This window comes from Cherax quadricarinatus, unplaced genomic scaffold, assembly GCF_038502225.1.
Source record: "Cherax quadricarinatus isolate ZL_2023a unplaced genomic scaffold, ASM3850222v1 Contig132, whole genome shotgun sequence".
NCBI lineage: Eukaryota > Metazoa > Arthropoda > Malacostraca > Decapoda > Parastacidae > Cherax > Cherax quadricarinatus.
Genome location: NW_027195158.1, coordinates 243,633 through 260,000, shown reverse-complemented (window position 1 = coordinate 260,000; position 16,368 = coordinate 243,633). Strand labels below are relative to the sequence as shown.

Below are 16,368 nucleotides of genomic sequence, written 5' to 3'. Positions count from 1 at the left end.
GTTTATATATATATATATATATATATATATATATATATATATATATATATATATATATATGTATATATGTATATATGTATTCATGTATATACAGTGGGTTTGCTATAACAAACGGTTTATATAACGAATATTTACATAACGAACGATTTTCCCTATCAAACTGAAAATATTAGAAAGTTTAAAAAGAGCCTAGAGTGGAACTGCCTGAAGGAGAGTCACCAAAGAGGACTAAGAAGGAAGACTCCACTACTTCCACTTCTTCTCAGTAATTCTCTGCTCCTCTGACTCCTCTCCTGCTGCTCAACACTCAGCTACCATAACGTACAGTATTGTTTTTATTAATTTTTGTACTAGTTAATTATTTTTTCTTACAAGTAATAATGATACTCTGTATCTTAGGAGTTTTAATGCACATTTATACACTTTTTATTACCATTTTATATATTTCTCATTGTTAAGTGGAACCTGGAACGGATTACTCCTATAATGAACGAAAGCTATAACGAACGAGGGCCTAGAACCAATTAGATTTGCTATAGCATACCCAAAGTAGTCCCCCTTCGAGATACATAATAATAATAATAATAATAATAATAATAATAATAATAATAATAATAATAATAATAATAATAATAATAATAATAATAACAATAAACGTGCGTAATATTACCAGGAGGAAGATAGCGTAGAGGATGTCAATAATTATAACGATGGCCAGGGTGAAGGAAATGAGGTATGATGAACAGTTGACCTCATACCAGAGGTTGACTTCAGCTCCGCATGACACGATTATCAGACTCACGGCAATGTTACCTGGTAACATACACAGGAACATTTCTAATAATAATCTCGACAGTATTTACAGATTTCTTTTGATTATATTAATAATTCCCAGTCCTTTTGGGACAGTTTTGTATACCAGGACGTTGTTCTGTACCTTATGTAATGTGTAGGTAGAATTACTGGATAATATGTGAAGTAAAAGGACACAAGTGCAACTAATGTGACATTTTTATTGTGGCAACGTTTCGCTCTCCAGGAACTTTGTTAAGCCGTTGACAAAGCTCCTGGAGAGCGAAACGTTGCCACAATAAAAATGTCACATTACTTACACTTGTGTCCTTTTACTTTACCTTGTATAATGTGACAGGATACAAGTATTGAGCCTAGTACACAACAAAGTTATAATTTCAGATATTCCAACGTATACAAGAGCGCCTGTTGTCTTGGTAAGAGAGATGAGTCTTCAGGGAAGCTGGCGGAGGGCGAGTGGTTGAAGCAGAATATTTATTTTATACATTATTTTATAACCAAGTTACCCGCGGCATGTTTCATTTTTTAAGTATATAAAATGTGTTAAATTTGGTTTTAATATCTGATGAATGTGTGAGGAGTGTAGGTGACGTCATGAACCGTAATATAATAGGGATGTAAGCAAGTTTGCATGTTCCATTAATTTTATACTAAATTCCTTTTGAAATTCTGTGTACAGAAGAGACCTGATTTAGATATAAATATTGCATAAAATGCTATTTTGCCTTCAATTAAGAATTTATCATTGCATGTTACTGACACCTTGTGGCAACAGATATTTCTTCTTGACACGAAGTTAATTATGTAGTTGAATAAGAGTCTTTGTGTTCTGTGGTGCGAGAATTTGCTGGTGATTTTTACTGTGGAATAAGTACTAGAGATCTAAGAAATCTAGAATATCACCGCATTGCAATTATTATTATAATAAAAAAGAAGCGCTAAACCACAAGGGCGATACAGCAACCGCATAGCAAAACACCAACCGCGTCCCTGTCCGTCTGTCAGAACACGAGAAAAGGATAGTAAAGTCTGCATCAAAAGTTTCTGATGCTCAGTTATTACTAGGTTCTGAGGATGAACCAGGTTCCGAGGAACAACCAGGTTCTGAGGATGAACCAGGTTCTGAGGAAGAACCAGGTTCTGAGGAAGAACCAGGTTCTGAGGATGAACCAGGTTCTGAGGATGAACCAGGTTCTGAGGAAGAACCAGGTTCTGAGGATGAACCAGGTTCTGAGGAAGAACCAGGTTCTGAGGATGAACCAGGTTCTGAGGAAGAACCAGGTTCTGAGGATGAACCATGTTCTGAGGATGAACCAGGTTCTGAGGATGAACCAAGTTCTGAGGATGAACCAGGTTCTGAGGATGAACCAGGTTCTGAGGAAGAACCAGGTTCTGAGGATGAACCAGGTTCTGAGAATGAACCAGGTTCTGAGGATGAACCAGGTTCTGAGGATGAACCAGGTTCTGAGGATGAACCAGGTTCTGAGGATGAACCAGGTTCTGAGGATGAACCAGGTTCTGAGGATGAACCAGGTTCTGAGGATGAACCAGGTTCTGAGGAAGAACCAGGTTCTGAGGATGAACCAGGTTCTGAGGATGAACCAGGTTCTGAGGATGAATGTGGAGAAATTTTCTCCAGGAGGGGGGTATCAGCCCCCTTCAGCCCCCTTCAGCCCCTTTCAGCCCTGAGGGGCCACTCAGAAGGGGCGAGCGTCTTGTTTACTGCTAGAGTGAGTAATTGATCACAGATGTCGTATGCGTAATCAAGTGACCTCCGCTCCTTGCAGGGGTGTTGCAACGTGTATTTTTATAAGAGACAGTACATCTCTTACTTTAGCAGGACAATTAAGGAAAATCCTGCTCCCACTTTATTACCATAGTAAAGTTGTACATTGTTGTCTATGATTAAGACAGCAAGAAACAAACATTCTGCTTTGCTTCATCGAGGTGACGACAAGGATGCAAGGTACTAGGTCAGCGTTTTTTTTTTGTGCTGGGGCCAGTGACGGGATGGAGCCCTGTAGCGTCTGGGCAGACTAACTTTGACTCTACTACGAGACACTGACGCCAGGATAACCAGCAAAGGACACTGATCTGTGCGTTAGTGTGAATAAAGTGTCTCACACAACACAATAAACACTTAGAGAAGTGTGATCAGCTTCTCTTGTGATACATTGTGAACAATAAAAACTAATCTTGTTGAACATAGTGTACCAGTGTGCGTTTCCTAGACAATGGAAGACGTGGACATCCAAGGACACTTCAGCTTCTATCAAGTCACCGATATCTGTCGAAGGTGTTGAGAACACCATAGCTCACGTTACAAAGAGCAAGGTATGTTACGAATTTCTTGTAGATCGGGGGATTGCGCAATTCTTGAGTCACAAGGAGTTTGTAATCAACCTATAATCGGCAGTAAGGTGTGGACTTTTGAGTCCAAACAAGTAAGTATGTCAGCCATCATCGAATGAAATATGCTGACATAACACCCCCTAGGGGTAATATACTTACAATTTGTATCTCTTGACAGCCCACTGTTGTGATGGTTTCGACAGCATCTAGACCTCGTCTGCAGGGACGGCTGTGTAGACGATTTGCTGTCATTTATCAGCTAAGTGTTCATTATACATATTTATAATGAACACAGCAGGTAAGGCCTAATTCTCAATAGAGCTTTGGTCGTGCTCGAACCGGATAAAGACCACACTGTGGTCCAAATATGTTGTACTACAGTGTACAAATAACCTATGAGCCAAGGTCCTTCGAAAAAAGCTGTAAAACTAGCGTTTTACAATATAAATCAGTATAAATGAGTCCCTCCAGACTCAATCACAGAGAATGGGCAGCCAAAAGAAAACGGGCGCTCACCCAGCGTTCACCCAAAAGAAAACGGGCGCTCACCCAGCGGACACCCAAAGAAAACGGGAGCTGGGTGACTCACCCACATCCTCCATCAACTGCTCCAATCTGGACAAATCGCTGATTAATACAACAGCAACCCAAGTGATGATGTTGTCTGAGTGTATATACACACAGTGTTTATAATGTTTATAGACAGAAATTAAGAGACAAGATTGTGTTAAAGTTTGTTTCTTATAGATCTACCTGTTATATTAAAGGAACTTATATATAAAGTGTAAGCTTTCAAATATATATTAACAGTGAAATTTATATATGTGTAAGTAATATTCACGTGTGATTACAGTTATACAGTGACATTTATAGTGTATAGTGAATGAAGTGTATAACATCGTTATTTACGATTAATCATCGTGGTCAGGCTGACACAGCACACAAGCCATAAACACCAGACACATGTACCCTGTACCCTCATGGTCATTAACCCTGAGGTTAAGCTTAGTGGGTCAGTAGTGTCTGACTCGATTATTGCTGACTTAAGCATAACAAAAACTCAGCTGTTTATAGCAGTACAGTGTTTTTTAAACACTCTAAGTGTGGTGCTAGAATTTTCAGTATACCATTAAAATGGCTTGTTTGAAAACTCAGTTTCAGTCTTTACAGACTAAGATTACACAATTAGAAAATCTAATTTCAGTCTGTCTAGGATTAACTCAAGATACAAACATAGATTTTGATGATCTTGAGGTCAAGTTTGAATTATTTACACAACGTCTGGAAATAATTAATTCAGACTATACACATTATGAAAATAAATTTCTTGAATCAGATCCATCTGAAGATGAAATTAAAAATGTTTTGGATACTTTTAGTGATCAACAATTAAGGTGGACAGGAGTACAGGCTATCTGCCGTAAAACTCTGTCACAGAGACCTACTGTAACTAGTGGTCAAACGCCTGTTACACCTGTAACAACAACAAGTGTCCCATTACCAAGCTTACCTACATTGTCATTACCTATTTTCCAAGGTCATAATTATGAAGAATTCATTAGTGGTTTTCAATCCATAGTAAATTCACGAACTGACATAGATGAGATTGCTAAGTTCAATTATCTTAAATGTCTTGTGAAGGGAGAACCCTATGAACTGATTAAGTCATTTCCGGTGGTTAAAGGTAATTATCAAATAGCCTTACGTGTCTTAGCAGACAATTACTTTGATGATGACAAGGCTAGAGTTAGACATGCAGTCTTAATATCAAGCTTGAAGCCACCCAAACATTGTTATTCAGACTTACAGGCATTTAGAATTACATTAGACAATAGTCTCAGATCTCTAGGTGCTAAATATGACCTAAGACAATGTGATTGGTTTATCAGTGGTATTGTACAAGATAAGTTGTCACCACAAACTATTGAACGATTAAATATTATGTTCAATAAACGCTATTTCACTTGTGAGGAAATTAGCAATGGTTTACAAACAATAGTTTCATGCATGCAAGCAACGAGACAAGATGAAAAATCCACAAATCCAGTGGATAATAAACCTTCAACTCAGTATAAAAAGAGTATACCTACTCCCACTAAACCACATAATGGGAAATCCCATATAGGCATTTATCAAGCTGTGAATACAACAGACAGTAAACAAACTGTCACACATAAACGTACTCCAAAATGTGTACTTTGTGATGGAACACATTGGGCACAGTATTGTATTCAATACACATCAATGGAGGCACGTAAACAACGTGTTCATCAGCTGAAAAGATGCATCAAGTGTTTAGGTGAACACAAGGGAGGTAAATGCTCACTGAAGAAGTGTTTTAAATGCAAGGGTATGCATCATACAGCATTATGCCCAAATACTTTTGCTGAACAGCAGCAGACTTCCACAGAATCAGGAAGTCAACAAGCAACAGCATTAAATGTGAGAGATAAGTTTAAAGCAACTGCTCTCCCGATAGCTCGAGTTGAGTTATCTAATAAATTACACAAAACCAATGTGCTAACACTATTTGATCAAGGCTCACAAAGGTCCTTCATAAGAAGATCAGTGTTGCAGAAACTGAATAAACAACCCTATGCCAAAATACAGTTAGATATAGCTGGTTTTTTCCACAATTCTGGTAAACAGACATATGACCTAGCCAGAATCACTGTTGGTCTAGGAAACAGGAAAAAGACAGTAGAAGCTGTGGTAGTAGATGATTTGCCTAAGTCTGTGCAGATCCAGGGATTAAAAGAAACAGTTGCAGCACTGAAAGCAGCTAAGGTCAAGTTAGCCTGTCCTGACATACAGACGGACACAATTAGTCCAATTGATTTAATCATTGGAAGTGATTATTATCATTGTTTTGTGCAAAATATAGTAAGTACACATGATGTTCACTTGCTGAAAACAGCAGGAGGCCACATGATATGTGGTCCCATTCCCTCTCAAAGTGGGAAAGAAGCTGATATTGATTCAGTGGAAAATGTACTAGTTACGAGAATAACCGCTGATCATGTACCACAGCAAAAATTATCATTACTGGAAGAAATGAATGAACCAGTTGATAAGTTGTGGGATTTAGATGCGATAGGTATTGATGTAAATAAACCAAGCCCACAAGAGTCTCAGACTTATAACCAATATTTGGACACTGTCGAATATAAAGATGGACAGTATTGGGTTAGGTTACCATGGAAATTAAATCCACCACATCTACCTAGCAATTATCGCATGGCTTTCGGACAGATGAAAGCACAAATACATGAGCTCAGGAAGAATCCGGAGCTACTGACTGTCTATGATAATATCATACAAGAACAGTTGGACAATAAATTCATTGAGGAAATAGTCGAAGATAAGTTGAAGACAAACGCTCATTATCTCCCGCACCATGGAGTCAGAAAAGATTCTGAAACCACTCCACTACGTGTTGTATATAATTGCAGCGCACGTGCAAATAAAGATGTAGCAAGTCTTAATGACTGTCTGATGACCGGACCCTCACTAACTGAGAAGCTTGGAGACGTGCTTATGAAATTTCGCACAAACCCATATGCCTACACGGCTGATATTTCCAAAGCCTTCTTAAGAGCAGGACTACAAGAAATAGATGGAGATTATACTCGATTCTTGTGGCCTGAAAATCCACATGATCCTCAAAGTCCTGTGAAAACTTATCGTTTCAAATCAGTATTATTTGGTGCAACATCCTCTCCATTCTTACTAGAAGCTACTCTAAATACACATTTGAAGAAATCTGAAAGTCCCTTCAAAGAAGTCTTAAAGAAAAGTTTCTATGTGGACAATCTTCAAGGTACTGTGAATAAAGAGGAGGATTTGAAATCCTTATACAGAGAAGCTAACAAGGAGATGAAAGAAGCAAATATGCCTCTAAGGATGTGGAATACAAATTCAAAGCAATTAAGGGAACTTATCAAAGAAGATTTCCCTGAAACTGAAATTCCTGATTGCAACAATATGCTGGGACTTAATTGGAACACACAGGAAGATACTCTGAGTCTCAAAAGGATAAACAATAAATCATGCAGTACACTCACTAAACGTAGTTTACTGTCAGAGGTATCACAATGTTTTGATCCTCTAGGACTCGTCTCACCAATTACCATAAAGGATAAAATGCTTATGCAAGATGCATGGAAACTCAAAATTGGATGGGATGAGAACTTGCCTCTAGAAATGAGTCAAGCATGGGATGAAATATCCAAGGAGTTTAAACAACTTCATCAAATTAAATTTCCCAGACAAATAGGTCAAGAGGGAAACAAGTACACATTACATGTGTTCTGTGATGCGTCAACCAGAGGTTATGGCGCTGTAGCTTACATGAGTAATGCTGAAGGAAGTACACTAATTACTTCAAAGGCCAGGGTAGCACCCTTGAAGGTCAGAACAGTACCACAATTGGAACTGACAGCACTCTATGTAGGTACAAAATTAGCTGTCTATCTCAACAAAGTACTTGATCATCTCACTATTGAGAAAACCGTGATCTGGAGTGATAATGAGGCAGTTCTCCAGTGGTTAAGAAATAATAAGAGTAAGTTGGTCTATGTACAGAACAGAGTAGCAGAAATAAAAGAGATGCAGAGAGATTATCTCTTTCTTCACGTCTCTACCCAAGAGAATCCAGCTGACATGTTGTCACGTGGTGTCCCACTCAAGAAATTTGTGGATAATAAATTATGGCTCCACAGACCGAACTGGCTCTCTAATGAAAATAACTGGCCTCAGCAAAAAGCTCACATTATGCCAGAAGAAACAGTCTGCTTGAACACAGCAGAAATAAGTTGTGTAAATACTACTGCAGACACAACAGAAATAGTCATTGATGGATCTAAATACTCATATCTTTGGGTAAACTCTTAAGAGTTACAGCTCTTGTCTTTAAATTCATTAAAGGAATTAAACCTGATTATGAATATCTTGAACCCATTAAATACTGGGTGAAACTAATACAGAAAGACGTTTTCTCTACAGAATATAAATTTCTAGAAACACAAGATAAATCCCCAAAGAAACCTGTCATGATTAATTCTTTAGGACTTTATCTCGACTCAGAAAAGATTATGAGATGTCGAGGAAGAATTCATAATTCTTCACTACCTAAAGAAGCCATACATCCAATATTGATCCCCAAGAATCATTGGCTAACAAAACTGATTGTGCAAAACGCCCACAGTAACGTGTTACATGGTGGGGTAGCTGACACACTTTGTCATATACGACAATCCTACTGGATACCTCAAGGTCGACAAAGTGTGAAAAAACAAATAAAGGACTGTATTACTTGTCGTCACTACGATATGCGAGTATGTCAGTATCCAGGTCCACCTCCATATCCCTCTGAAAGAGTTTGTCATAGCACTCCATTTGAGGTGACAGGTGTAGATTATACTGGACCAATAATTTTAACCAACACTGTTGACAAAGTTCCCATCAAGGTGTACATCTGTTTGTTCACTTGTGCTACAACTAGAGCAGTACATCTAGAAGTAGCCACTGACATGTCTGCTGAAACCTTTATCAAATTATTCAGAAGGTTTGCAGCCAGAAGGGCATGTCCCAGACTGATGATTTCAGATAATGCAACGAACTTTGTTGCTGGTGCTGCTTATATAAGCAAGATCTTTGATCAACCAGAAGTACAACAGATGCTGAATCAACGCAGATGTCGTTGGAGATACATTCCTCCTAAATCTCCATGGCACGGCGGATTTTATGAAAGAATGATCGGCATTGTAAAACGTTGTTTAAGGAAGACTCTTCATCGTCAGAGAATAGACTTAGAAGAATTCCGTACAGTTGTGACTGAAATAGAAAATAGAGTCAACAACAGACCTCTAACTTATGTTACCGATGATCTGGACAATTTAGAAGTGTTAAGTCCATCTCATTTCCTCCATGGCAGAAGGCTCAAACCTGTTCCTCCCATGAATGATAAAGAAATCATAGAGGATCCTACTTATTTCGAACCTGAGCAACTCAGACGTAAATTCAAACACCTTAATAAAGTGATTGAACGTTGGGAGAAAATTTGGCGAGAAGACTATCTCACCTCATTGAGAGAACACTTCTATGGAGCTGGTGTTCCTGAAAATCATAAGTCCTTAAGATCTGGTGACATAGTGATTATCGACAATGATGGTCCGAGGTCCCAATGGCCACTTGGAAAAATTGTGACCATATATCCTGATGCAAATGGAATCATCAGGACAGTTGATGTTTTGAGCAAAGGTGTAGTGAATAAGCGGACAATAAATAAACTAGTGCCGTTAGAATTACACAGTGTTGAAAACAAAATTAGTGATTCTCCAGAAACCACACAGACTAAAGCTGTTCAGAAAAGACAAGCAGCAGTGGTGGCGAGTGAGAAAATCAAATTAATGTTAAGTGATGAATAGTTCACCTGCAGCGAACCTCCGCCGCCCCCCAGTGTGGAGAAATTTTCTCCAGGAGGGGGGTATCAGCCCCCTTCAGCCCCCTTCAGCCCCTTTCAGCCCTGAGGGGCCACTCAGAAGGGGCGAGCGTCTTGTTTACTGCTAGAGTGAGTAATTGATCACAGATGTCGTATGCGTAATCAAGTGACCTCCGCTCCTTGCAGGGGTGTTGCAACGTGTATTTTTATAAGAGACAGTACATCTCTTACTTTAGCAGGACAATTAAGGAAAATCCTGCTCCCACTTTATTACCATAGTAAAGTTGTACATTGTTGTCTATGATTAAGACAGCAAGAAACAAACATTCTGCTTTGCTTCATCGAGGTGACGACAAGGATGCAAGGTACTAGGTCAGCGTTTTTTTTTTGTGCTGGGGCCAGTGACGGGATGGAGCCCTGTAGCGTCTGGGCAGACTAACTTTGACTCTACTACGAGACACTGACGCCAGGATAACCAGCAAAGGACACTGATCTGTGCGTTAGTGTGAATAAAGTGTCTCACACAACACAATAAACACTTAGAGAAGTGTGATCAGCTTCTCTTGTGATACATTGTGAACAATAAAAACTAATCTTGTTGAACATAGTGTACCAGTGTGCGTTTCCTAGACAATGGAAGACGTGGACATCCAAGGACACTTCAGCTTCTATCAAGTCACCGATATCTGTCGAAGGTGTTGAGAACACCATAGCTCACGTTACAAAGAGCAAGGTATGTTACGAATTTCTTGTAGATCGGGGGATTGCGCAATTCTTGAGTCACAAGGAGTTTGTAATCAACCTATAATCGGCAGTAAGGTGTGGACTTTTGAGTCCAAACAAGTAAGTATGTCAGCCATCATCGAATGAAATATGCTGACATAACACCCCCTAGGGGTAATATATTTACAATTTGTATCTCTTGACAGCCCACTGTTGTGATGGTTTCGACAGCATCTAGACCTCGTCTGCAGGGACGGCTGTGTAGACGATTTGCTGTCATTTATCAGCTAAGTGTTCATTATACATATTTATAATGAACACAGCAGGTAAGGCCTAATTCTCAACAATGAACCAGGTTCTGAGGATGAACCAGGTTCTGAGGATGAACCAGGTTCTGAGGATGAACCAGGTTCTGAGGATGAACCAGGTTCTGAGGATGAACCAGGTTCTGAGGAAGAACCAGGTTCTGAGGATGAACCAGGTTCTGAGGATGAATCAGGTTCTGAGGTTGAACCAGGTTCTGAGGAAGAACCAGGTTCTGAGGATGAACCAGGTTCTGAGGATGAACCAGGTTCTGAGGATGAACAAGGTTCTGAGGATGAACCAGGTTCTGAGGATGAACCAGGTTCTGAGGATGAACCAGGTTCTGAGGATGAACCAGGTTCTGAGGATGAACCAGGTTCTGAGGATGAACCAGGTTCTGAGGATGAACCAGGTTCTGAGGATGAACCAGGTTCTGAGGATGAACCAGGTTCTGAGGAAGAACCAGGTTCTGAGGATGAACCAGGTTCTGAGGATGAACCAGGTTCTGAGGATGAACCAGGTTATGAGGATGAACCAGGTTCTGGGGATGAACCAGGTTCTGAGGATGAACCAGGTTCTGAGGATGAACCAGGTTCTGAGGATGAACCAGGTTCTGAGGATGAACCAGGTTCTGAGGAAGAACCAGGTTCTGAGGATGAACCAGGTTCTGAGGATGAACCAGGTTCTGAGGATGAACCAGGTTCTGAGGATGAACCAGGTTCTGAGGATGAACCAGGTTCTGAGGATGAACCAGGTTCTGAGGATGAACCAGGTTCTGAGGAAGGTTCCTGAGGACCAGGTTCTGAGGAAGAACCAGGTTCTGAGGATGAACCAGGTTATGAGGACGAACCAGGTTCTGAGGATGAACCAGGTTCTGAGGACGAACCAGGTTCTGAGGATGAACCAGGTTCTGAGGATGAACCAGGTTCTGAGGATGAACCAGGTTCTGAGGATGAACCAGGTTCTGAGGATGAACCAGGTTCTGAGGATGAACCAGGTTCTGAGGATGAACCAGGTTCTGAGGATGAACCAGGTTCTGAGGATGAACCAGGTTCTGAGGATGAACCAGGTTCTGAGGATGAACCAGGTTCTGAGGATGAACCAGGTTCTGAGGATGAACCAGGTTCTGAGGATGAACCAGGTTCTGAGGATGAATCAGGTTCTGAGGATGAACCAGGTTCTGAGGAAGAACCAGGTTCTGAGGATGAACCAGGTTCTGAGGATGAACCAGGTTCTGAGGATGAACCAGGTTCTGAGGATGAACCAGGTTCTGGGGATGAACCAGGTTCTGAGGATGAACCAGGTTCTGAGGAAGAACCAGGTTCTGAGGATGAACCAGGTTCTGAGGATGAACCAGGTTGTGAGGATGAACCAGGTTCTGAGGATGAACCAGGTTCTGAGGATGAACCAGGTTCTGAGGATGAACCAGGTTCTGAGGATGAACCAGGTTCTGAGGATGAACCAGGTTCTGAGGAAGAACCAGGTTCTGAGGATGAACCAGGTTCTGAGGATGAACCAGGTTCTGAGGATGAACCAGGTTCTGAGGATGAACCAGGTTCTGAGGATGAACCAGGTTCTGAGGATGAACCAGGTTCTGAGGATGAACCAGGTTCTGAGGAAGAACCAGGTTCTGAGGATGAACCAGGTTCTGAGGATGAACCAGGTTCTGAGGATGAACCAGGTTCTGAGGATGAACCAGGTTCTGAGGATGAACCAGGTTCTGAGGAAAAACCAGGTTCTGAGGATGAACCAGGTTCTGAGGATGAACCAGGTTCTGAGGATGAACCAGGTTCTCAGGATGAACCAGGTTCTGAGGATGAACCAGGTTCTGACGATGAGCCAGGTTCTGAGGATGAACCAGGTTCTGAGGAAAAACCAGGTTCTGAGGATGAACCAGGTTCTGAGGATGAACCAGGTTCTGAGGATGAACCAGGTTCGGAGGATGAACCAGGTTCTGAGGATGAACCAGGTTCTGAGGATGAACCAGGTTCTGAGGATGAACCAGGTTCTGAGGATGAACCAGGTTCTGAGGATGAACCAGGTTCTGAGGATGAACCAGGTTCTGAGGATGAACCAGTTTCTGAGGATGAACCAGGTTCTGAGGATGAACCAGGTTCTGAGGATGAACCAGGTTCTGAGGATGAATCAGGTTCTGAGGAAAAACCAGGTTCTGAGGATGAACCAGGTTCTGAGGATGAACCAGGTTCTGAGGATGAACCAGGTTCTGAGGATGAACCAGGTTCTGAGGATGAACCAGGTTCTGACGATGAACCAGGTTCTGAGGATGAACCAGGTTCTGAGGAAAAACCAGGTTCTGAGGATGAACCAGGTTCTGAGGATGAACCAGGTTCTGAGGATGAACCAGGTTCTGAGGATGAACCAGGTTCTGAGGATGAACCAGGTTCTGAGGATGAACCAGGTTCTGAGGATGAACCAGGTTCTGAGGATGAACCAGGTTCTGAGGATGAACCAGGTTCTGAGGATGAACCAGGTTCTGAGGATGAACCAGGTTCTGAGGATGAACCAGGTTCTGAGGATGAACCAGGTTCTGAGGATGAACCAGGTTCTGAGGATGAATCAGGTTCTGAGGAAAAACCAGGTTCTGAGGATGAACCAGGTTCTGAGGATGAACCAGGTTCTGAGGATGAACCAGGTTCTGACGATGAACCAGGTTCTGACGATGAACCAGGTTCTGACGATGAACCAGGTTCTGAGGATGAACCAGGTTCTGAGGATGAACCAGGTTCTGAGGATGAACCAGGTTCTGACGATGAACCAGGTTCTGAGGATGAACCAGGTTCTGACGATGAACCAGGTTCTGAGGATGAACCAGGTTCTGAGTAAATTACGTAATGTCTCTCCACTGATCGGCTTCATTATTTTAGTAATGTATTTTTCTACAACGAAGCTTCTTCCTGATTTCAAATTTTTGCAAGTTTTAATATGCTAATTTTATTAGTTAAATAAATTTCCGAGAAATACCTGAAAAATGTCTCTTCTGATCAAAAATATCTTAGTTTGGTTTTATCGGGTTCTTTTATGACATTAATGTCCTCCAGCCCACTCTAAAAAAATGTATTTTATGTACATAAAGCAAATTTAATGCTTTGGTGCGCTTTATGATACACAACTGTGATATATTAACAAAAAGCCTCTCCAGCTCGGCTTGAAACCTGGCGCTTGTTTGTGGACGTTATCAGACATATTTTGCGAGTATTTACTGAGATATTGACATGTGTGGGATGCTACTCTCAGAGCAGTGGATACTGCTCTCAGAGCAGTGGATACTGCTCTCAGAGCAGTGGATACTGCTCTCAGAGCAGTGGATACTGCTCTCAGAGCAGTGGATACTGCTCTCAGAGCAGTGGATACTGCTCTCAGAGCAGTGGATACTGCTCTCAGAGCAGTGGATACTGCTCTCAGAGCAGTGGATACTGCTCTCAGAGCAGTGGATACTGCTCTCAGAGCAGAAAGACTGCTCTCAGAGCAGTGGAAACTGCTCTCAGAGCAATGGATACTGCTCTCAGAGCAGTGGATACTGCTCTCAGAGAAGTGGATACCACTCTCAGAGCAGTGGATACTGCTCTCACAGCAGTGGATACTGCTCTCAGAGCAGTGGATACTACTCTCAGAGCAGTTGATACCACTCTCAGAGCAGTGGATACTGTGGATACCACTCTCAGAGCAGTGGATACTGCTCTCAGAGCAGTGGATACTGCTCTCAGAGTATTGGATACTGCTCTCAGAGCAGTAGAGACTGCTCTCAGATCAGTAGATACTGCTCTCAGAGCAGAGGAGACTGCTCTCAAAGAAGTGGATACTGCTCTCAGATCAGTGGGTACTGCTCTCAGAGCAGTGGAGACTGCTCTCAGAGCAGTGGATACTGCTCTCAGAGCAGTGGATACTGCTATCAGAGCAGTGGATACTGCTATCAGAGCAGTGGATACTGCTATCAGAGCAGTGGATACTGCTATCAGAGCAGTGGATACTGCTATCAGAGCAGTGGATACTGCTATCAGAGCAGTGGATACCCATCTCAGAGCAGTGGATACCGACCACTCTCAGAGCAGTGGAATCTGCTCTCAGAGCAGTGGATACCACTCTCAGAGCAGTGGATACCACTCTCAGAGCAGTGGATACCACTCTCAGAGCAGTGGATACCACTCTCAGAGCAGTGGATACCACTCTCAGAGCAGTGGATACCACTCTCAGAGCAGTGGATACTGCTCTCAGAGCAGTGGATACCACTCTCAGAGCAGTGGATACCACTCTCAGAGCAGTGGATACCACTCTCAGAGCAGTGGATACCACTCTCAGAGCAGTGGATACCAGAGCAGTCTGGATACAGATACCACTCTCAGAGCAGTGGATACCACTCTCAGAGCAGTGGATACCACTCTCAGAGCAGTGGATACCACTCTCAGAGCAGTGGATACCACTCTCAGAGCAGTGGATACCACTCTCAGAGCAGTGGATACCACTCTCAGAGCAGTGGATACCACTCTCAGAGCAGTGGATACCACTCTCAGAGCAGTGGATACCACTCTCAGAGCAGTGGATACCACTCTCAGAGCAGTGGATACCACTCTCAGAGCAGTGGATACCACTCTCAGAGCAGTGGATACCACTCTCAGAGCAGTGGATACCACTCTCAGAGCAGTGGATACCACTCTCAGAGCAGTGGATACCGTCTCAAAGCAGTGGATACCACTCTCAGAGCAGTGGATACCACTCTCAGAGCACTGGATACCACTCTCAGAGCAGTGGATACTGCTCTCAGAGCAGTGGATACCACTCTCAGAGCAGTGGATACCACTCTCAGAGCAGTGGATACCACTCTCAGAGCAGTGGATACCACTCTCAGAGCAGTGGATACCACTCTCAGAGCAGTGGATACCACTCTCAGAGCAGTGGATACCACTCTCAGAGCAGTGGATACCACTCTCAGAGCAGTGGATACTGCTCTCAGAGCAGCGGATACTGATCTGAGAGCAGTGGATACTGCTCTCAGAGCAGTGGATTCCGCTCTCAGAGCAGTGGATACCACTCTCAGAGCAGTGGATACCACTCTCAGAGCAGTGGATACTGCTCTCAGAGCAGTGGATACTGCTCTCAGAGCAGTGGATACTGCTCTCAGAGCAGTGGATACCACTCTCAGAGCAGTGGATACCACTCTCAGAGCAGTGGATACCACTCTCAGAGCAGTGGATACTGCTCTCAGAGCAGTGGATACCACTCTCAGAGCAGTGGATACCACTCTCAGAGCAGTGGATACCACTCTCAGAGCAGTGGATACCACTCTCAGAGCAGTGGATACCACTCTCAGAGCAGTGGATACTGCTCTCAGAGCAGTGGATACTGCTCTCAGAGCAGTGGATACCACTCTCAGAGCAGTGGATACCACTCTCAGAGCAGTGGATACCACTCTCAGAGCAGTGGATACCACTCTCAGAGCAACGGATACCACTCTCAGAGCAGTTAATACCGCTTTCAGAGCAATGGATACTGCTCTCAGAGCAGTGGATACTGCTCTCAGAGCATGGGTACCACTCTCAGAGCAGTTGATACCACTCTCAGAGCAGTGGATACCACTCTCAGAGCAGTGGATACCACTCTCAGAGCAGTGGATACCACCCTCAGAGCAGTGGATACTGCTCTCAGAGCAGTGGATACCTGCTCTCAGAGCAGTGGATACTGAGCAGTCTCTCTCAGAGCAGTGGATACCACTCTCAGAG

General features: G+C 42.6%; 1 protein-coding gene across 2 annotated transcripts in view; it reads right to left on the bottom strand.

The window, feature by feature from the left end:
* The window catches only part of LOC128694497 (uncharacterized), a 65,692-nt gene that overhangs the window by 14,548 nt on the left and 34,776 nt on the right, over positions 1-16,368 (bottom strand). For both annotated transcript variants that reach the window (XM_070080078.1, XM_070080079.1), the window contains one exon: positions 671-813. In XM_070080078.1, the coding sequence (XP_069936179.1) occupies positions 671-813 (143 nt within the window). The remainder of the gene's footprint in view (positions 1-670; positions 814-16,368) is intronic.